The sequence below is a fragment of the Mandrillus leucophaeus genome, unplaced genomic scaffold, assembly GCF_000951045.1.
Source record: "Mandrillus leucophaeus isolate KB7577 unplaced genomic scaffold, Mleu.le_1.0 Scaffold539, whole genome shotgun sequence".
In the NCBI taxonomy this organism is placed as follows: Eukaryota; Metazoa; Chordata; class Mammalia; order Primates; family Cercopithecidae; genus Mandrillus; species Mandrillus leucophaeus.
The window spans coordinates 255413-277772 of NW_012105797.1; the positions used below are offsets into that span (position 1 = coordinate 255413).

Sequence of the window (22360 nt, forward strand, 5' to 3'; positions counted from 1 at the left end):
CATAATGTTTCTAATATTTGTCCATGTTGCTGCATGGATCAGTATGCCATGACCTTTTTACTGCTGAGTAGCATTTTATTATACAGCTATAACACATTTTGTTTATCCATTTGTCAGATGATAGACATTTCAATTGTTTCTAGTTTTGGGCAATTATGAACAATACTGCCATAAACATTTGTTTACATGTTTTATGTTAATATAAATTTTCATTTCTCTGGAGTGAATACCTAAGAGTGGGATTGCTGGGTCATGTACTAGGAGTTGAACCTACAAGAAATTACCAAACTGTTTATCATTTGGCACACAGCATTTTGCATCCTCATCGATATTCATAGGAATTCCCTAATGACTGAGACTGTGTACTTTTTATGTGCTTATCAGCGCTATCTTCTTAAGGGCAATTTCTATTCAAATCTTTTGCCTATTTTCCAATTGGAATATTTGTTTACTTATTGAGTTGTATGTTCTTTATATAGTCTGGATACGAGTCCTTTGATGACACATGATTTTTAAACACCTATAACTTACACTGGATTTAGGTCTACCTTCCTAACTCAGTGTTTTACCAAGTACCACTATTCTTGGACTTAGTGAATGACTCATTCATAACCATAATATCCTACACTGGCTCTGACCTTGGAATTCATTTTACACAAAAGAAATGAAGAAATAGGCTTACTTTCATAAAATCCACTGATGTTACCATGTGCTATCATTTGCAAAAGATGTTGGCCTACTGGACTTAGTTTTTTTGTGCGGGTGGCAACACTTTGTGAGTTTGGTACTACCTTACACGATGACGTATATGCTCCAAATTAGATACCAATATATGGTGGTTTTTCCCATAACCAGAATACATAAACCTAGGAATCAGGTAAAGGAAATAAGAGAGCTCATCTACTACTACCTACTGACATATTCACAAAAGTTTTGCTTCCCACACTCACAACTTCGGCCTCTACTAAATGTGGAAGATTTGTATCCCAAGGGAACACAACAACAATTTGACTAGACTGAAAGTTGAGACAGCCCCCTGGCCATTTTGAGTTTCTCATGTCACTGAATCAGCAAAGAGGAGGTTACAGTACTGGCTGCAATGACTGATCCCAGTTATAAAGAGTAAATTAAATGAATACTACATTACTACATAATAGGAACAGAGGATTATGTTGGGAAACCAGATTATACCCACTGTATTAGTTTCAGAGGAATGCTATAACAAAGTGCCACAAATTTGGAAAATGAAAAGGTATTCATTCTCTCTGTTTTGGAGACCAGAAATCCAAAATCCCAGTGTCAGCAGAACCATTCTCCCTGTAGAGGCTCTAGGGGAAGACTCATTCCTTGCCTATCATGCTTCTAAAGCTTCTACCTTGCAGCTGTATCATTCCAACCTCTGCCTCCATCTTCATGATTTTCACCTCTTCTCTGCATCTCTCTGCTGTGTATCTCTGTGAAAGGTCACTTACTGGATTTAGGGCCCATTCAGACAACTGAGGATGATCTCATCTCAAAAAACCTTACATATGCAAATACCCCTTTTTCAAGTAAGGTCACATTCACCAATAAGGTTAATTTACAGAGATTAGAGTATGGAAATATCTTTTTGGGAACCACCATTCAACCCACTACAGGCACCATTTAGTATTTCCATACTCAGAGAAATCTAATACAGACAAGACTACTAAGGGTTCAAACCCTTCAGAAATGAAGGTCTTGGGTTATTTTATGAGGTAAACACATTTACAACCAGCCAAGGTATTGGCTGAGAACAGAGGAAATAAGGAAATAGTAGTGATTAGCTATAGATACATATTTCTTCCTTGCTCCATGTACATATTTATAAATATTTACCAGATGTTGAAATAACTACCAATTTATTTTTTTCCTTTCATTTGACTACTATCATAAGGTATATTGGTGGTTAACATTATAGTTCATTCTTTTTTTTTTTTTTTTTTGAGACAGAGTCTCGCTCTGTCGCCCGGGCTGGAGTGCAGTGGCCGGATCTCAGCTCACTGCAAGCTCTGCCTCCCGGGTTCATGCCATTCTCCTGCCTCAGCCTCCCGAGTAGCTGGGACTACAGGCGCCGCCACCTCGCCTGGCTAGTTTTTTTTTTTGTATTTTTAGTACAGACAGGGTTTCACCGTGTTAGCCAGGATGGTCTCGATCTCCTGACCTCGTGATCCGCCTGTCTCGGCCTCCCAAAGTGCTGGGATTACAGGCTTGAGCCACCGCGCCCGGCCTATAGTTCATTCTTTAGATCACAGAGTATAGCAGGGAAAAGCGTGACTATACTGTCTGAACTAAAAGATTTATAAATATCATTTAGAAATAGGTATAGTGACTGATGGGACTTTGGGTCTCCTAAATACGGGGAAAGGGCAAATGAAACACATACTGGTGCAGGAGCCTAGTTGTATTACGTCAGGCAGAAGCATGATATTGTTGCCACTGTTGTTTGGTTGTATAAGTGCATATGGGTGCTGGGTTGACAAAGGGGTAGGCTGTGCTGTATTATCTGTTAATGAACATCATTTTCATTTATTCATATACTCCCTTCTGTGAAGACAAGCCTACATTTTACAGGATCCATTGCCAGTAGTATGCCAGACTATATATAACCATGATATATGAAATATATGAAAGGTATAAGAGAAAGAAAAACGATTTCCCCCTCTGGTGGCAGCTTTGGGCAGTCTTGAGGCATCCACAGATAGCATAAGTAGGGTTTTGCCACCACTTCTAAGCATCTTCCAAAGAATCCAATCTCACTTAGTATTGTACACAGCTAACATCTTTAACAGCAGCATCCTGTGTCTTCTGGGCATCCTCTTGAATAATTCACTTGGGTCCTGATAGTAGCAGTAGCTTCTCAGGTTTCTGAGCATTGTCATAGGCAGACAGCTGAAATCGTTTCCAAGGGCTTTATGCAGTTTTGAATTTTTTTTAACTCTGAAGCAATCTGAAACTTACAGGAAAACTCCAAGTATACAAAGAAATTTTCTTTACCTAGTTTGATTTCAGAATAAGTTGAACAGATGTTCCTTTCTTCCAAATAGTTTGTTGTTTTATAAAATGTCCCTCAGTTTGAGTTTGTGACTTTCCTCATTTGAGATTCAGGTTATCCACCTGTGTATCAAAGAAGTGGTGCCATGTTCTTCTAATTGTACACTATTCTGGCACATAATTTTGATTTGTTTCATTTCTTTTTTTCTTTCTTTTAAGATACAAAGTCTCGCTACATTGTCCAGGCTAGTCTTAAACTCCTGGGCTCAAGTGATCCTCTTGCCTCCGCCTCCTGAATAACTGGAACTTACAGGCATACACCAGCATACCCAACTAATTGATTTGTTTCATTTTTAATGATGCTCATTTTATCTTCATCGAGATAGTGTCAGGATTCTCTGCTGAAACTTAGTCTTTTCCCTTTGTAATTAATAAGTGCTTAATGAGGGAGTTAAGTTGAAATGATGTAAACATTCCATTCCTCATCCTTTCCATTTATTCATTTATTTATTTATACCAATATGGATGCAATATCTGCTATTTTATTTAATGAGGTTGTATATTACTATAATTTATTTTGAGGCGAGGCACAGTAGTTTATGCTTGTAATCCCAGAGCTTTGGGAGGCAGAGGCAGGAAAATCGCTTGAGGCCAGAATTAGAGACCAGCCTGGGCAAGACAGAAAGACACTGTCTCTACAAAAAAAATTTTTCTTTAATTAGCCACACGTGGTGGCGTGCATCTGTAGTCCTAGCTACTCGGGATGCTGAGGCAGGAGGATCCCTTGAGCCTAGGAGTTCAATGTTACAGTGAACTATGACCAGCCACTGCACTCCAGTCTGGTGACAGAATAAGACCCTGTCTTTTAAAATAAAATTCAGAAATATATAAATATAGATACATAGATATGTATAGATATCTATCTATATGTATAGATATATATATCTATAGATATGTATCTATATTTTATATACGTTTGAATTGAACATATTCTCTCTATATATATATGGAACATATTCTCTCTCTATATAAAGTTACATATAGATCTATCCAGATATAGACCTATCTAGATAGACCTGTATCTGTTTATTAAGGTCAGTGACTTTATCAGTTTATTGCTTAACCTGCTCTATCTATATTTCATATACAGATCTAGATACAGATCTATCTAGATAGACCTAGAGAGCTAGGTATGATCAATCCTACTGGAATCAATAGATTGGAGTAATCAATCTATATATATAGATATCTATATAAATATATAGAGAGAGATATATATCTGAGAGCCAGGTATGATCAATCCTACTGGAGTAATCATTGATCCAAGGCACTTTCAGTGAGAGTTAAGAAATATTAAGTTTCTATACATGCATACTCACACACACACACACACACACACACACACACACGTACACGTCCATATTTACTCAGTTATTATCACGAGTTCACAAAGATACCCATAACTCCAATCCAATAACAATACAAGGTACAGTTTAGTTTTCTCCTTTTCCATATTTGAAACTTCCTCATCTGACAATGAGAAACTTGGCACTCATTACACTTATGACTTGATCATTTTCCCATATGGAACCAATCGCTCACTGCCACTACCACCACTATGCTATACCCTTGTAGCCACCAATGTCAGGCCAATATGGGCATCTCTTCTCATTCTGCCTGGGCTCTAACATTCTTGATTGGGCTCATGCCACTCACTATACAGAAGTTATCTTTACCCTGTGTGGTTATAAAACACCATCCTTGGCCACTGCTTTCCTCCCACCCACAATGTGGTAACCCTATCCCACTTCTAGATTTCCTGAAAGTCAGCAGTGGTCTTCTTGGCCTCAACTGCCCAGTCCTTTCGATAGTAATGTAACGCTCTCATTCCCTATATTCTGATTCTATTCAAAATACTTAGAATAGCTTCTATTAATCAAACCCTGACAGATACAGTCATTCGCCATTATTTAAGCATTGACAGAAAAAACTATTTTTAATATTCAACTAAAGTTTGCTTCCTTAGATTCAAGAAGTAAATGAAGCCCATGTAAAATAAATAAATCTATACCTATATCTTTTTTTTATGTAAAATTTACTTTACTTTAGGCAAGGACACAAAAAAAGCCCTGAATCAATGAGGAAAAGCAGGTGTGCGTGTATGTCTACACATGTGCAGGAAAGGAATAATATGAAACATACTGGACATCTTATTTTGAGCTGCTTAATATCTTCTCCCCTGCTTTTACTAAAAGAATTTTTTTTCTTGCAGTATTACTCCTCCCCATAACAGTGTCTCAGTAGATTTATCAATGAACATGTCTCTCAAGTGATCCAGTTTTTCAAGTGTCTTAAATAGTTGGAGCTATGTTACTGACAGCAGCACTGCAGAGACTTCTTGCTACCTCGATAATTGCAAGGGTACTAGTCCTTGCCCATAAAACCTGGTTGTTCGTGCTTTTGATTTTATGACCACACTTTCTGTTGCTTACAATTAAGGGACACCTCATAATATGCTCAGTTTGTGAAAAATGGGTATATTTATAAGCTCAGGAGTCTCTCAAAAAAACAAAACAATAATATATCTCACAAAAGAATGAAAGTAGTACATGCAGTCTGGATAGACTACAGACAATACTAACTTAAGAAAACCTGTAATTTTCCATTTCAATAAGATTTCTGCCAGTGCCAATACATTAAAAAAAAAAAAAAAGTATTGTCAATCCATAAAAACAAAAACCCACAAAGGGGTCAAGCGCAGTGACTCATGCCTATAATCCCAGCACTTCGTGGGGCCAATACAGTGGATCACATGAGGTCAGGAGTTCGAGACCAGCATGGCCAACACGGCAAAACCCTGTCTCTACTAAAAATACAAAAATTAGCCAGGCGTGGTGGGGCACGCCAGTTGGGTTGGGAAGCTGAGGCAGAAGAATCGCTTGAACCTAGGAGACAGAGGTTGCTGTGAGCCGAGATTGCACCACTGCACTCCAGCCTGGGCGACAGAGCAAGATTTTGTCCCATACACACACACAAAAAAAAAACACAAAGGGAGAACATAACTCAACAGAACTATAGTGAACTGCCTGAGGTCATTCACCATTATGCACCTAGAACACTTGAAATCTATTACAACTCTTTCATCCAATCATTTTATTAATATCATATAGCTCTGATAATTGTCAGGTCTTCATCTTTATCCTAGATCAATTTAAAAAGCATCACTTTTTTACCCGGATAAAAATTTCCAGCTCAGTTTTTCTTCTTTTTTCAATTTTCTCTGCCTCAATTTGGCAAGTGTGACAAATGTACAGATGGTTAACAGCTGGTCCTCCACCATACCTAAAGCATGAAAAATTTAAGAATTAAAATTATGGCAATCTTAAGAAAGCTTATGTTCTAGGAAGTTTGTTTCTAACATTTAAGTCAGTGGCCAAATACCCAGTAAAAATAAATTCTCTTAATAAAATTCTCAAAGTAATATAAAAACCAAAAACCATATAAGGACTTGTTATTATGTTTATTAAGGTCAGTGACTTTATCAGTTTATTGCTTAACTTGCTTTATCTATATTTCAACTTTCCCTTACTTCTGCTCCAAAATGTTAGAGTCAATAACAAAGTAAAAGAAGTGATTTCAAAAATTATCATACAACACATAAATGTTAAATTACACATCACAGTTATAGTCAAGTTTTCATCAAATGAAGGCCTCCCCTGGCCTCTCAATTAAGAAGCACTGAATGTATGAATTATTTTCAATATTTAATTAAAGAAAACATAATTAGTAGGAAATTAGTGGCGCAAAATGTTTTAAAATAAAGGTCAGAAGTTGCAAGATCAACCTGGCCAACATGGTGAAACCCCGTATCTACTAAAAATATAAAAATTAGCCAGGCGTGGAGACGTGCGCCTGTAATCCCAGGTACTCAGGAGGCTGAGGCACAAGAATCACTTGAAACTGGGAGGCAGAGGTTGCAGTGAGCCGAGATCACACCACTGCACTCCAGACTGGGTGACAGAGTGAGACTCCATCTTAAAATTTTTAAATTTACATTGTTAAGGCCAGGCCCAGTGGTGCATGCCCGTAATCCCAGTATTTTGGGAGGCCGAGGCGGTCATATGGCTTGAGCCCAGGAGTTCAAGACCAGCTCGGGCACATGGCGAAACCCCATCTCTACAAAAAAAAAAACCCCAAAATTAGCCAGACATGGTGATGCATGCCTGTGATCCCAGTTACTCGGCAGGCTGAAGCGAGAGGACCACTTGAGCCTAGGAGGTAGAGGCTGCAGTGAGCCGAGATCATGCCACTCCACTCCAGCCTGGGTAACAGAGCAAGACCTTGTCTCAAAAAAAAGAAAAAAAAAATTTACAATTTAAGAGTAAGATACTCAATTGTGGGAGTATATACATATGTAAAATTTTAGTGTGGGGATATGCAAAATATTTTAAAGAAAGTACTTAAATTACCACAGCATACCTTTGCAGACAGATAATTAGAACAAAAAAAATAAAATTAATTATCTAGACTATGCCACAGTAGCTACAAAGTCTTCCTACTCACACTTTATAATGAATAAGTGAAGGAAAAAGAATAAACATACAGCACAAGGAGCATCTGTGAAATAGTCCAATCCCCTTTTAACCAGTTTAACTGACTTTCACAACACTATATGGTCTGATTTAAAAAACACACCTGCTATATAGGTTATCCCAAATGTTCTGAGGCAGCATCAAAACCAGGTCTTCAATATAACCAGCTTTTCTTGGAGGAACACCTAAAAAAAAAAATTTAAACATATTTGTCTCATGCTTTTAACTATATTCCTTTCAAAGATTAAACTCATTTTTTTAACAATAACTAAATGACTGATCAATCCTCATTGTTTTTTTAAGTGGCAGGGTCTTGTTCTGTCACCCAGTCTAGAGAGTACAGTGGCATGATCATGGCTCACAGCAGCCTCAAAATTTCTGGGCTCAAGGGATCCTCCCACACCTGCCTCCTGAGTAGCTGGGACTAGAGGCATGCTTCAACACACCCAGCTAACTTTTTTATTTTTTTGTAGAAACAGGCTCTCATTATGTTGCCTAGGCTGGTCTCGAACTCACGAACTCAAATGATCCTCCTGCTTTGGCCTCCCAAAGTGCTGGGATTAGAGGCATGAGCCATTGTGTCTGGCCATTTTTTTGAGTCAAGGTCTCACTCTGTCACCCAGGCTGGAGTGCAGCAGCATGACCATGGCTCACTGCAACCTCAAACTCTAGGGCTCAAGGAGTCCTCCTGCCTCAGCCTCCTGAGACACTGGGATTACAGGTGTGAGCCACTGCACCCAGCTCAATCATTGTTCTTACATTCTCTCTCCCAAGAAAGGTAATTATAAAGCATTTTTGGTGATTGTGTTTTCTCAAGATGAACATACACCGTAAAATTTCTATGTCCAATACAGGTATCCCTATCCCTTTTGGTTTCACTACAAACATAATTACCATGAATATCCCATCTTCAACCCTGAAGTTTAATCAGCATCATACAAAGGTCCTATTTATTGTAGTAACAAACATTAACACAGTCAATCTCACAAGGGCCAAAGTTACATTTAATTATGAGGCTTTTTTTTCTTAAATCCCAGATACATTTCCATACTTGGGAAAAAAAACCAGCTATTCATTTAGACAATGGGGTTAAGAACCACCAATATAGCTGGCAGATAAAATCACCAGCACAGGAATGCCTCAAGTAGGAAAAATGATGTATAATGGAGGCGCTCACTGTAATGTAAACAGCTGTTTTATGTATCTGACTCTACTATGAAATTAGAGCTTTCACAGAAGAAAAAGGATCTTTAGTGTCCTTAGGCACTAGCAAAAAGTTTAGAAAGCATGTACTCAGTAAATATATGTTCAATAAAGAAGCTAGAGATTATCTATAATTAAAAAAGACAGGTGAATTTCTCAAACCATTAAGTTTGAAAGCAGGTGGGGAAATAGGAAATAAGTGTGTGAGGAAAATTCTTGGCTCTCCTAATTTGCAAATTATTTTACAGCAAAATTCTACCACTGCTTTGCATTACAGGATTTCTTACCTCCATGAATACAAAGAAAGTCATTATTTGAAATAGGGCCAGGTTCGGCAAAGGTCTTAAATTTATTTAGCCACTGTCGAGAAATATAAAACTGAAGGAGGCTTGGTTCCATTATGTTCAACAAATTTGATATCCTTCTCCTCTCTTTTTGTGCCTCTTCACTGCTCTTCCTATTAACAACAATGATTAAATTCAATATGCATTTTACTACATTACTAGTAGATGGATTTTTCTTCCTATTAGACTCAGCACACATATTAACACTATTAGGTCTTGGGAATTTCAAGAGAAATATACTTTGTATTATCCACCAAATACATTATATACCCATAGGGATGACACTGTATCCTATCTACGGGTATCCACATAACTACTGGAACACAGTAAGCATTCAAATGTTTGTTAATAAGATCAAGCTAAATAATTAATCTGCTTCTGTTTCAGGAGCTAGCACCTTCTTTTATAAGATGCTAAAAAATACCAAATATTTTTATAGTAATACTTCCATTATTAGCTACTTTAGGAGAAAATTTGGTACTTAATTCAGACCATCAATGCCTAATTTTTAAATTACAACTTTTTTTTTTTTTTTTTGAGACGGAGTCTCACTGTGTCGCCCAGGCTGGAGTGCAGTGACCAGATCTCAGCTCACTGCAAGCTCCGCTTCCCAGGTTTACGCCATTCTCCTGCCTCAGCCTCCCGAGTAGCTGGGACTACAGGCGCATGCCACCTCGCCCGGCTAGTTTTTTGCATTCTTTAGTAGAGATGGGGTTTCACCATGTTAGCCAGGATGGTCTCGATCTCCTGACCTTGTGATCCACCCGTCTCGGCCTCCCAAAGTGCTGGGATTACAGGCTTGAGACACCGCGCCTGGCTTTTTTTTTAAAGATGGAATCTCACTCTGTTGCCCAGGCTGGAGTGCAGTGGCACAATCTCAGCTCACTGCAACCTCCACCCGTGGGGTTAAACCGATTCTCCTGCCTCAGCCTCCTGAGTAGCTGGGATTACAGGCGACTGCCACCATGCCTGGCTAAGTTTTGTATTTTTAGTAGAGACAGGGTTTCACCATCTTGGCCAGGCTGGTCTTGAACTCCTGACCTTTTGATCCACCCACCTCGGCCTCCCAAAGTGCTGTGATTACAGGCGTGAGCCACCACGCCCAGCCCTAAAATTAATCTTTCTAAAACAAAATAAATCCCTTTGCTCTTCAAGTAAATGATTTAGCATTTTCTGAACAAAGAATCATTCTACATATACAGTCTTTTACTGTATTTTACTGTAATGAAATAGGAAGAAAACAATTTCTAATCACTGATAAGCCCAAACTGTGAGATGTTCTTTCACATCTATAGCTATTTCCATTACCTATAGAAAAGAACATAAGCTTCTGCATTTTGTACAGTAGATTCTGAAACTTCAGTGACACTCTGATCATCAAATTCATACCAGAGATTATTTAGATTGTTTCGGCAGTAGGCTATATAGTGTCCACCTGAATTTGAGGGAAAAGAAATCATTACAGTAATACAAAAACAACACAAGAAAGGAAGATAAACATTTTATATTTCCAGTGCCTAGCACAGTAGCTGGAATATAGGAAGAACTATGCTTGTATTTTTTTTCAATTTGCATGCTTGCCACCATTCCTTCATCACTTGATGACAGAACATGTAATTTTTTTTTTATTTTTTATTTTTTTTTTATTTTTTAAGAGACAGTCTTGCTCTGTTCCCCAAGCTGGAGTGCAGTGAAGGGATCACAGGTCACTGCAGCCTCAAATTTCTGGGCTCAAGCCATCCTCTTGCCTCAGCCTCCTGAGTAATTGGAACCACAGGTGCACATCCCCACAACCAGCGAATTTATTTTTATTTTTTTAGAGATGGGGTGTTGCCATGTTGTCCAGGCTGTTCTCAAACTCCTAGTCTCAAGTGATCCTTCTGCCTCAGCCTACAAAGGTGCTGGGATTATAGACATGAGTCACTAACACCTGCCAGGGTCTGTCCCGCAGACCCTGACCCAGTGACAGATGAATAAAGTACACTGACACAGATATTCTGCTTTGCCAGTCCAGCTGAGCATCTGGGCCACTTACAGACTTCAAGAAGAGTGCTGTAAGCAGTTGCAACCAAAGCCTCGACCAGTCAGTGAGACTCTCATTTGTTCAGTACAGATTAACTGACAAAGCCTTGAGTCAGCACTACTAGAGGGTAAATGATATTGCAAACATTCCAAGTAGAAAGCAATTAAGCACCCAGTAAATCAAAGGTTAGTCTTAGGACCACATGGGTAAACAAGCTAGTTAGATAAACTCCCCATATTCCTTTGTTTCTACTCTAATTTATTTAACTAAGGGGACAAGGCTGCCTTCTGCCAAGTACTATACGTAAAAACTCCCAGCCCTCCAGAAGGGTTTGTGTATATTTTCTATAACTACAATTTTTCCCACCAGCCTGACTGAACCCCCACAAACACCTAGTTATTAGAAAACATTATCTTTTTTTTTTTTTTTTGAGACAGAGCTTCGCTCTTGTTGCCCAGGCTGGAGTGCAATGGTGCAATCTCGGCTCATTGCAACCTCTACCTTCGGGTTTCAAGCTATTCTCCTACCTCAGCCTCCCAACTAGCTGGGATTACAGGCACCCACCACCATGCACGGCTAATTTTTTGTATTTTTAGTAGAGACAGAGTTTCATCATGTCGACCAGGCTCGTCACAAACTCCTGACCTCAGATGATCCACCTGCCTCGGCCTCTCAAAGTGCGGGATTATAGGTGTGAGCCACCACACCCAGTTAGAACACATAATCTTAAAAAAACCCAGTAAAAAATCATGTTAGGGCCAGGCGTGGTGGCTCACGCCTGTAATCCCAGCACTTTGGGAGGCCGAGGCAGGTGGATCACGAGGTCAAGAAATCGAGACCATCCTGGCTAACATGGTGAAACCCTGTCTCCACTAAAAACACAAAAAATTAGCCGCGTGTGGTAGCAGGCGCCTGTAGTTCCAGCTACTTGGGAGTCTGAAGCAGGAGAATGGTGTGAACACGGGAGGTGGAGGTTGCAGTGAGCCAAGTACGTGCCACTGCACTCCAGCCTGGCAACTGAGCAAGACTCCGTCTCAAAAAAAAAAAAAAAAAAACATGTTAATGCCTTATTATTTAACTGTATACAATTTTCAATATTGGAAACATCATAGTAAAAATATTTAATTTCATAAAATTGACATGTTTTTAACAATTAGCAGTAACATCTGTTTTTAACGTTTTTTTCTTTTAGATATTCAGATATCATTTAAAAGATCAATTAGGATGTTTAACTTTTTTTTTTTTTTTTTGTAGAGATGGGGTTTCACTATGTTGCCCAGGCTGGTCTCAAACTCCTGGCTTTAAGTGATTCTCTCACCTCAGTCTCCCAAAAGGCTGGTATTACAGGTATAAGCCACCATCCCTAGGCTTATTTTAATTTTTTTTTTTAATCTAGGAACATCTGTTAAACCTATATACTTACTACTTGCAGTTCCATGATGGCAAATGACTGACAGAAGATCATAAGTCACAATTTGAGCTGGACTATCCTTAGCAAGAAATGGCTGAAGATCCAAGCCTTCCAGTGGAAATGAAACATGGGTACTGATTTTGGTGGAAAACATTAGTTCATGTCTGAATCTTTTAAGGTGGATGCATAAAATCTAAAAGAATAAAATTCAAAACTAATTTGTCAATACAGAAAACAAAAAGCATTATAATAGGTAAAACTTAGTAATATTTTTATTCAACAAGCAAGAAACTGAGGTGTTCAATCAAAATACAATTATAAAGTTATTTACATTTTTATTTAGTTTTAAATGCTAAAGGAGTCTATTCAATATATATTGAAGTGTCAAGGTTAAGTATTAATCTGCAATTATAACCTGCTTCCAGAGATGTTAAAAATATGGAAATGGTGAAACAAGGTACTTTCTAAGTTCACTGCTATTTGTTTTTCTAATTTTACACTTTAGACCTGGCAAGATCCTGCGAGTATGATTACACTTTGTTCAACATAGCACACTGTTAAAGGACACTTACGGTATTTAACTTAATATTTTAAAAATGAATAATCTTAAAAAGGCACGCACAGCAACCATTCAATTCTTTAACCAAGCAAAGAGAATTTATTACTACATTTTGTTACATTAATACTCTATGTTCCTACCACATAATACAAGTTGAGCTAAAATAATGTCCATACCTCAGGAAACTTTTGTACTTTACAAAACTTTACTCCATTTCTCAACCTAAGGGGAGAAAAGAGAAAATCAATTAGTCTACAAAAAAACTTAGTATATTTAAATTTGCAGCAAAAATCTTTTAGAAAATGCAGAGATCCAGCCAGGTCAACATGGTGAAATCCCGTCTCTACTAAAAATACAAAATTAGCCAGGCATGGTGGCACATGCCTGCAGTCCCAGATACTCGGGAGGCGGAGGTAGGAGAATCACTTGAACCCAGGAGGCAAAGTTTGCAGAGAGCTGAGATCGCACCATTGTACTCCAGCCTGGGCTGGAGTGAGACCCTGTCTGAAAAAAAAAAAAAAAAGAACAAGAAAAGAAAGAAAGGGAAGGGGAAGGGGAAGGGAAAGGGGAAGGAGAAGGGGAAGGGGAAGGCAAGGCAAGGCAAGGCAGAGACAAAAGATATCAGACTAGAAATACTTGCCACTGAATTATGTTACATGTATACATTAAATATCTTAATCAAAACACTGGAGTCCCTTATTGTAAAAAATAATTTAAACTGGCCGGGTGCGGCGGCTCACGCCTGTAATCTCAGCACTTTGGGAGGCCAAGGCGGGCAGATCATAAGGTCAGGAGATTGAGACCATCCTGGTTAACATGGTGAAACCCCATGTCTACTAAAATACAAAACATTAGCCGGGCATGGTGGCACGTGCCTGTAGTCCCAGCTACTGAGGAGGCTGAGGCGGAGCAATCACTTGAACGCAGGAGGCGGAGGCTGCAGTGAGCCAATATCGTGCCACTGCACTCCAGCCTGGTGACAGAGCAAGACTCCATCTCAAAAAATAATAATAGTAATTTAAACCAAGGTATCAGTAATCAAAAATTTAGAGAGTTATAAAACTCTTTGGTGAAAATTGTTTTAACAAATGTGCTACTGTCTATGGTGTGGCTATGCCTTTAAAATATCTAGATATTAAGTAAAACCAGATAAAGCAAAATCTCAGTTTTATAAAATGTGTAGTTCAAGTTAATATATCAAAATCTTAGCCAGGCACCATGCCTCATGCCTATAATCCCAGCATTTTGGGAGGCCGAGGTGGGCAGATCACCTGAGGTCAGGAGTTCAAGACCAGCCTGACCAATATGGCAAAACCCCATCTCTACTAAAAATACAAAAATTAGCTGGGTGTGGTGGCGAGCACCTGTAATCCCAGCTACTCAAGAGGTTCAGGCAGGGAAAATTGCTTGAACCCAGAAGGCAGAGGTTGCAGTGAGCCGAGATTACACCACTGCACTCCAGCCTGGGTGACAGAGCAAGGCTCCTTCTCAAAAAAAAAAAAAAAAAAAAGTCTTGGCCGGGCACAGTGGCTCATGCTTGTAATTTCAGCATTTTGGGAAGCCAATGTTGGCAAATCGTTGTAAGCCAAGGACTTTGCGACCAGCCTGTGCAACATAAACCCCATCTCTACAAAAAATACAAAGTAGCCAGGCATGGTGCATGCAGCTGTAGTCCCAGCTACTTCAGAGGCTGAGGCAGGAGGATCGCTTGTGACCAGGAAGCTGAGGCTGCAAAGAGCTGTTATCATGCTAGTGAACCTTCAGCCTTGGTGACAGAATGAGACTATGTCTCAAACAGAAAAAAAAAAAAAACCTTATTCTTACATGTGGTAAAAAGATAATGGATGGTTATTATTAATAATCAAAATTAATACACATTCGACAAATCTCTACTTTGAATTTGGAGGTAGATGCAAGGTTCTTTTCCATCTTCCCTGTTATCTTTTTCCTAGTATGCTTTGCTTTACAAGAAACAATCCCTTTCCAAGCCAACTTCCTTTTCAGCAGGCAGCTGGGGCTTCAAGAACAAACTGATAAAATGTCTCCAAAAGTAGAAGTCAGCTTTCTCATCTTTATCAACCAAATAGTATACCATTCCTTTCTGTCATGTCATGATCAGTTGCAGATCAATGTTTCCTTGAGGTTACTGCCAAGAAGTAGAAGTCTGTATTATCCCAGATCTTATTAGCAGGCCGTTGTATGTCTATTATAGAGATTGAGAAGAAATTTCCAGTTCACTCTGCCTCACAAATAGTTGCTTTTTGCCAAGTCTTCCAACACTTTTTTCTGACTTACCACTAAGAAGCATTGAAAGTCTAAATTGATTACAAGATAGAAAAAGGCAGCTGGTAGTAGATGTAAACAAAATCAGACTTTAGCTCTCTTTTTTGTCTGCCACTGTAACAGCAGATAACATTGAAGTTGGTATAACCTTTAGGAATTTTATGTAGATCTGAAACTTTGTACCTTTTACTTCCTGAATCTAGCCTGTTAAAATCGTAATTCAGAAGAAAATATTGCCTTATTTAGGAAAACGTTTTATGCAAAATCACGTACAGATTTCATCCCTCAAAATATACTCTCTCACATCTTACATAAGCCTATTAAATCTGTCAAATTTTTACCTTACATTTGTTTTACAAAACAGCTAATCTCTATTATTACTAGCATAAAGCTTTCTGGCCTATATTTTTCTAAATACAGTGCAAATTTAACTCCACATACCCAATTCTAAAAACCAAGAAAAATACACAACATGAAATTAAAAGCACTGTCAATGTCACTTACTTTTTGCATTTTTCACAACTGTACATATTGTCACCTGCAAATAAAACAGATGTGGCATTGGTTTCAAATTAACAGCAAATTGCTTATTATGGTCCTGTAATTCTTTGATTTTGCCCCATGCTGACCTCTCACCACAGTAAAACAAGGTTCCCTTTTTTCAGTCTATGCTCATGAATCAGGTTACTGTTTACCTTCCCCTCCCTTAACTCCTGCCAACATTGAAGATCTACCTCAAATAGTATCTTTTCCATTTATTCATTGAATAAAACTTACTGAGTGCCTGCCATATGTCAAAGCAAGGTACTAGATACACAAAAATAGTGAATGACCTTAAATGATACGGAGTAGTTCACAATTACAGACACATAAATAAGTCCATTATTTTGATTGAGTTTGCCCTTCTATGGATCTCAGAACAGCTTTAAAACATTTCACTGCCAGGCGCAGTGGCTCACGCCTGTAATCCCAGCACTTTGGGAGGCCGAGGTGGGCGGATCACAAGGTCAGAAGATTGAGACCATCCTGGTGAACATTGTGAAACCCCGTCTCTACTAAAAATACAAAAAAATTAGCCGGGCGTGGTGGCGGGCACCTGTAGTTCCAGCTACTCGGGAGGCTGAGGCAGGAAAATGGCATGAACCTAGGGGGGTGGAGCTTGCAGTAAGCGGAGATTGTGCCACTTCACTCACTCCAGCCTGGGCAACAGAGCGAGATTCCGTCTCAAAAAAAAAAAAAATTTTCACCTATCATTTGTCTTATACTACAGGAATTCACATGAATTACTTAAGGATGTGATTTTTCTTGTTATATTTATATCATCAAGGTGGACACTAACCTAATGCCAATATGTGAAATTACTATTAAGCTGTCTTAAAACTTAGCTTTTATGAATACATTTTATTATTTAGTCCCACTTGTATTTTAGATTCACCTACAACAATTTAGCCATAGATATTACTGTATTTCTTACCTTTTAGTTCATCTCTGGCAAAGAAGGCAGCAAGACAATCTTGCAAGGTTACTACTGGACCCCAAAACCAGCTAGGGACACATGAGACAACAAACCTGAAACATCATTGATAGAAAAAAAAGGAAGTGTTCTGCCAGTACAGCAGAAACAGCAGTTTTAACAATCATGTAATACAAAGAAAATAAATGCATACCTCTTCACATATTCCATGAAAAAAGCTATCCACCCTTGTGGAGCATATGCTTCGCCACATGATCCTGCTTTGACTATAGAAGTTGGATGACTTGATGAATGCAGCTTAGCAAGGTCTTCCTTGCCAGGAATTGGCAAGGACAGATCTTGAAAGGTCTCGAGGGTTACAGACACCTAAAATTGTTTCGTGTTTTAAAAATGGGATGAACATAATGCAGCAAAACATTTACAAGGTTAGATTTTAGACTCTAAAGATCAAAGCATGTTTAAACACGAAAAACAAAAAAAAACACACACAAATTGAACAGCTTTAATAGTCAAAATAGCAAAAAAAAAAAAAAAAAAAAAAACTTGCTCTGTATCAGGTATCTTCACATAAGCCCTGTGCAGTAGCTATTAGCATCCCCATCACAATCACAGATGCTGCAGCATTAAACACCCCAAATCCAGCCACTGCATCTTGAGGTCCAAACTCTTAAGCACTATTGTATTTATTTTTGAAAACTGACCTTGATGGTAGTTTTAAAATGTTTTTTTAAAAAGCCTGAGGCAAAACCTGGCATCTAATTTTAAATAGCTAAAAATATGTCTGATAATTTCACTTAAATATTTAGTACCAAAATAACCTACATTAAAACGATCCTATTGAAAGTTCTTAGATCTGACTTGAGATTCCAACACAATAATTGAAATCTTTTTTGTTTTTGAGATGTTATTTCACATTCATCATTGCACTAAAGTAAAAGTGTACTTAAGAAAAGCTCAAAGAAACTTTGAAGGATTGAAGTGTTATTAAAAAATTCATGATTTTAATTTATGCCTTGGTTATTGTCTATGAATTTGATACTACCTTTAGTATCTGAGTACCAACCTAAACATGGAAAAATATTTACAAACCATATTATAACCAAATATAAAAGATACATTCACAGCTTTGTACCTGTGAATATCAACAAATTCCCAGTACACAAATTTCATCAGCCTGGGAGAATATGCAGGTGTTACTAATTCTTGTTGCTGAGCAACTTCTCGCCTTTATATGTAACCAAAATAGATGGCAAAGGATAATATGTGCCTGTCCAATGATGGGTCACTATCCTTTAAACAGGATGCTGCTACTTCCAAAAAAGTAAATTCTACACCTAGAATCAATTTGTATTGATGTAAACATGTAAACACAATAAATGCATGTATGATCATCAATAGCAAAGAGAAGGAATTAAACTTTTCACATCATCTTGTCACATTTTTAAAAAGAGCATTTGACAGGAATTTTCTGTGTATTCTAATACCCTCATACTCACCCTGTCACAAGTCAGACACTGCACTGAACTAATGATTGTTCCATCAAATATGTCTGAAATAACACTTCTGTATTTCTTGTGCTGTTTTTTTCTCTTTGGAGATGCAGACTGAGCTAGGATTGAAAAACATTAAAAAAAAATCAAAGCAGCTCTTCACATTTTTCTCTGGAATCTTTTTTTGTCTTGTCAATCTTACTTGTATATGATCTCTAGAATCCTTAAACTGTAAAACTTACTGTGTTGATAAGGAAATTTTCAAAATACTCTTCAAAAGAGCATAAGCATTAAAAAAAGAAAAGAAACTAAGCAGACAAGGCTTAAGATGTTTGTTGTTGTTATTGTTTTGTTTTGAGACGGAGTCTCGCATTGTCACCCATGCTGGAGTACAGTGGCACAATCTCGGCTCACTGCAAGCTCCGCCTCCCAGGTTCACGCCATTCTCCTGCCTCTCCTCCCAAGTAGCTGGGACTACAGGTGCCTGCCACCACGCCCAGCTAAGTTTTTGTATTTTCAGTAGAGACGGGGTTTCACCATGTTAGCCAGGATGGTCTTGATCTCCTGACCTCATGATCTGCCCGCCTTGGCCTCCCAAAGTGCTGGGATTACAGGTGTGAGCCACCGTGCCTGGCCTGTTGTTTTTTTAAAAGTATGATCGTTGGCCACCATAAATGTAAGAAAGGGAACAAATTCATATAAGAAAAGGAACACATTCTAAATTAGCACAATATTCATCACTGGGATGTTATTTAAATGTTCTACAAGTCAAAAGAAGAGGCAACGAGGTTAGAAAGTGAGGGAAAGATGATGAAAGTCATCATCAGGCTGAAGATGAAATAGAAGGGGTTCAGTCTCCCTATCCTGATTTCAGAGCAATTCTGTTTTCACTTATTTGTTTTGGTTTCCAAGCAAGGCTTTATTTGAAGAAACGATTCCATTATTTAAAGTTTTTAAGAGTTCTTTATATATTTCTGGATACATGTCCTTTGCTAGCTGTACGATTTATAAATATATCCAACCTTATCTTCCCATTCTCTGAATGTCCTTTGTCAACAAAAATTTTTAATTTTTTTCTTTAATGGATCATGCTTCTAACGTCTTTAAGAACCCTTTGTCTAACCCAAGGCCACGAAGACTTTCTCCTATGTTTTTTTCTAAGAAAACATAATACTGGAACTCTCATATATACCTGGAAGGAATACTAAATGGTAGACACTCTGGTAAAAAGTCTGGCAGTTTAATACAACTATAAGCATTAAACAAACATAAAACCCAGTAACCCCACTTCTAGGTATTTGTCCTAGACAAATGAAAACATGTTCTTACAAAAACCTGTACATAAATTTTAGATCAACATTATTCATAATTGCCAAAAATTGGAAACAATTCAAAAGTCCACCAATGAGTAAGTAAATAAATAGTGGTATACCCATAAAAAAATGAAATATTAGGCCAGGCACGGTGGCTCACGCCTGTAATCCCAGCACTTTGGGAGGCAGAGCCGGGCAGATCACGAGGTCAGGGGTTCGAGACCAGCATGGTCCATCTCTACTAAAAACACAAAAAATTAGCCAGGTATGGTGGTACACACCTGTAGTCTCAGCTACTTGGGAGGCTGAGGCAGGAGAATTGCTTGAACCTGGCAGGCGGAGACTGCAGTGAGCAAAGGATGCACCACTCCACTCTAGCCTGGGCGACAGTGAGACTCCATCTCAAAACAAAACAAAACAAAACAAAAAGAAATATTACTTGGCAATAAAAGGAATAAACTATTCAGACATGCAGTAACATGACTGAATCTCAAATGCATTATCCTGAGAGGCAAACCTGTTTCAAAAGACTACATATAAAAAGATTTTAGAAAATCAAAAGACTACATACTATATGATTCCATTTATATGACATTCTAGGAAAAGGCAAAACAATAAGAAAAGAGAATCAAGGATGCCAGAACATAGGAGTAGAGAGATGATCTGATTACGAAGTAGTACTATGCAGGAATTCTTTGTGGTGTTAGAACTGTTCTGTATTTCGTTTGTGGTGGAGTAACAAGAATCTATGCTGCAGGTGTTAAAATTCATAAAGCTCTACACAAGAAAAAGTGAATTCAACTGTATGTAAAATTTTAAAAACAGAGTACCAACACACAAAATTTGTAATCATGTCTATGTAAAATTACGCTATCAATTTTAAAAGATCAACTCGTATTTCATAATTAACACTTTAAATTATCAAGAATCAAAACCATCATTTTAAACTAAGACCCAAAGCAAAAGAGACTGAATAAGAGAAACTTTTTACCTTTTTTGTGTGGTGGTGCCAATCCTGGCCATAAATTGCCTGATTTAGGAGGGCTTGCTGATAAACGTGGATTAACACCTTCATTTGACGGAAGGATTTGTGGTGTAGACAGGTCATTCGAATGGACATCAGTGATATATTCTGTAAGATTTAAAATTTGTATTATTACCCTAAATAGGAAAATTATTCTAACTGTCCAGTAATGTTAATTTAAAGGTTTCTTAATTTGATACTTTGAACACAATTCATACTAACAAATGTCAAGTTAAATACTTAACAAAGTGCTCACTAAGAAAAATAACAGTAACCTTCTACCCAGAAATCCAACTAATTTTTGTTTGTTTATTTATTTTGAGACACAGTCTCCCTCTGTCCCCCAGGCTGGAGTGCAGAGGTGCGATTTCAGCTCACTGTAACCTCCACCTCCCAGATTTAAGCAATTCTCCTGCCTCAGCCTCCCAAGTAGCTGAGATTACAGGCATGTGCCACCAGGCCCGGTTCATTTTTGTATTTTTAGTAGAGATGGGGTTTCACCACGTTGGCTAGGTTGGTCTCAAACGCCTGGCCTCAAGTGATCCACCCACTTTGGCCTCCCAAAGTGTTTGGATTATAGATGTGAACCACCATGCCCGACCCCAACTAATCTTTATAACATACTACTATTACAGGCAGTTTAGGAAGTGAGCAGTGGAAATACAAAGCCAAAGAGGATCTTGTTTGTCCAAATATAGCATTAAAAAAAAAAAAAGAGGCTAGGCTGGGTGGCTAACGCCTATAATCCCAACACTGGGAGGCCAAGATGGGAAGACTGCTTGAGCCCAGGAGTTCAAGACCAAACTGGGCAACATCATCAGACCCCCCATCTCTACAAAAAAAATCTAAAAATTAGCTGGGCATGGTGGTGTACGCCTGTAGTCCCGGCTACTCAAGAGGCTGAGGTGCAAGGATCACTTGAGCCAGGAGGTTGAGGCTGTGGTGAGATGTGATCATGCCACTGCACTCCAGTCTGGGTGATGGAATGAGACCCTGTTTCAGATGGAAAAAAAAAAAAAAAGATATTCAGGACAGTTTTTTAGAAGTTCAAAACCATGTGAAAGAAAAACAGATTATTCTCCCAAACTAACATAATAATCAAAATCAAGAAATGTAGGTATAAAGTAATCATAAATTATTTTGTTCTTACTGTAATAAAAGAAAAAACACACCACTTCATCAGGAAATACTTTTTTTAGAATTATAAGATGAATCAAGAAAATATAAGAGCTACCTTAATTGTTTGCTTTGGATTCCTAGTGCCTAACATATTCCAGGGCAAGGGAATGTGCTCAGTAACTATTTGAGTGAAGAAAAGAGAATTGTTCATAAGAGATCTTGAAAGGGGATGTACTCAGAAATTTTTCCAGATAATGCAAAATCGTTTTTCACACAGGCATTTCTCAATTTTTCAGCCATGACTAAATGAGACTGCATAATATTGGGAGTGAAAAAACAACTCACTCTAGGACTTTCTGAAGGGAATAAAGTTAATGAGATTTAGATTGGGAGTTGGCAATTTTTTCCTCTAACGGACCAGAGAGTAAGTATTTTAGGTTTGTGTGCCTTACAGACTTCACCAGATTTTTTTCATTAAGCCCTTAAAACATCTAAAAGCTCAGACTCCTGACT

At 38.2% G+C, this 22360-nt stretch overlaps 1 protein-coding gene across 4 annotated transcripts in view; it reads right to left on the reverse strand.

Moving 5' to 3' along the window:
• USP33 (ubiquitin specific peptidase 33) overlaps nt 1–22360 on the reverse strand; it is a 69521-nt gene that overhangs the window by 9558 nt on the left and 37603 nt on the right. For 2 of the 4 annotated variants that reach the window (XM_011997364.1, XM_011997363.1), the window contains exons 11-21: nt 20696–20836; nt 18398–18510; nt 17095–17267; nt 16902–16996; nt 15932–15965; nt 13321–13366; nt 12598–12778; nt 10460–10586; nt 9095–9264; nt 7708–7789; nt 6246–6354 (exon numbers count right to left, since the gene is read on the reverse strand). In XM_011997364.1, coding sequence (XP_011852754.1) covers nt 6246–6354; nt 7708–7789; nt 9095–9264; nt 10460–10586; nt 12598–12778; nt 13321–13366; nt 15932–15965; nt 16902–16996; nt 17095–17267; nt 18398–18510; nt 20696–20836 — 1271 coding nt within the window. Of the gene's footprint in view, nt 1–6150; nt 6355–7707; nt 7790–9094; nt 9265–10459; nt 10587–12597; nt 12779–13320; nt 13367–15931; nt 15966–16901; nt 16997–17094; nt 17268–18397; nt 18511–20695; nt 20837–22360 lie in introns of those variants that run through there. The other 2 variants (XM_011997365.1, XM_011997366.1) reach the window with 2 other exon arrangements.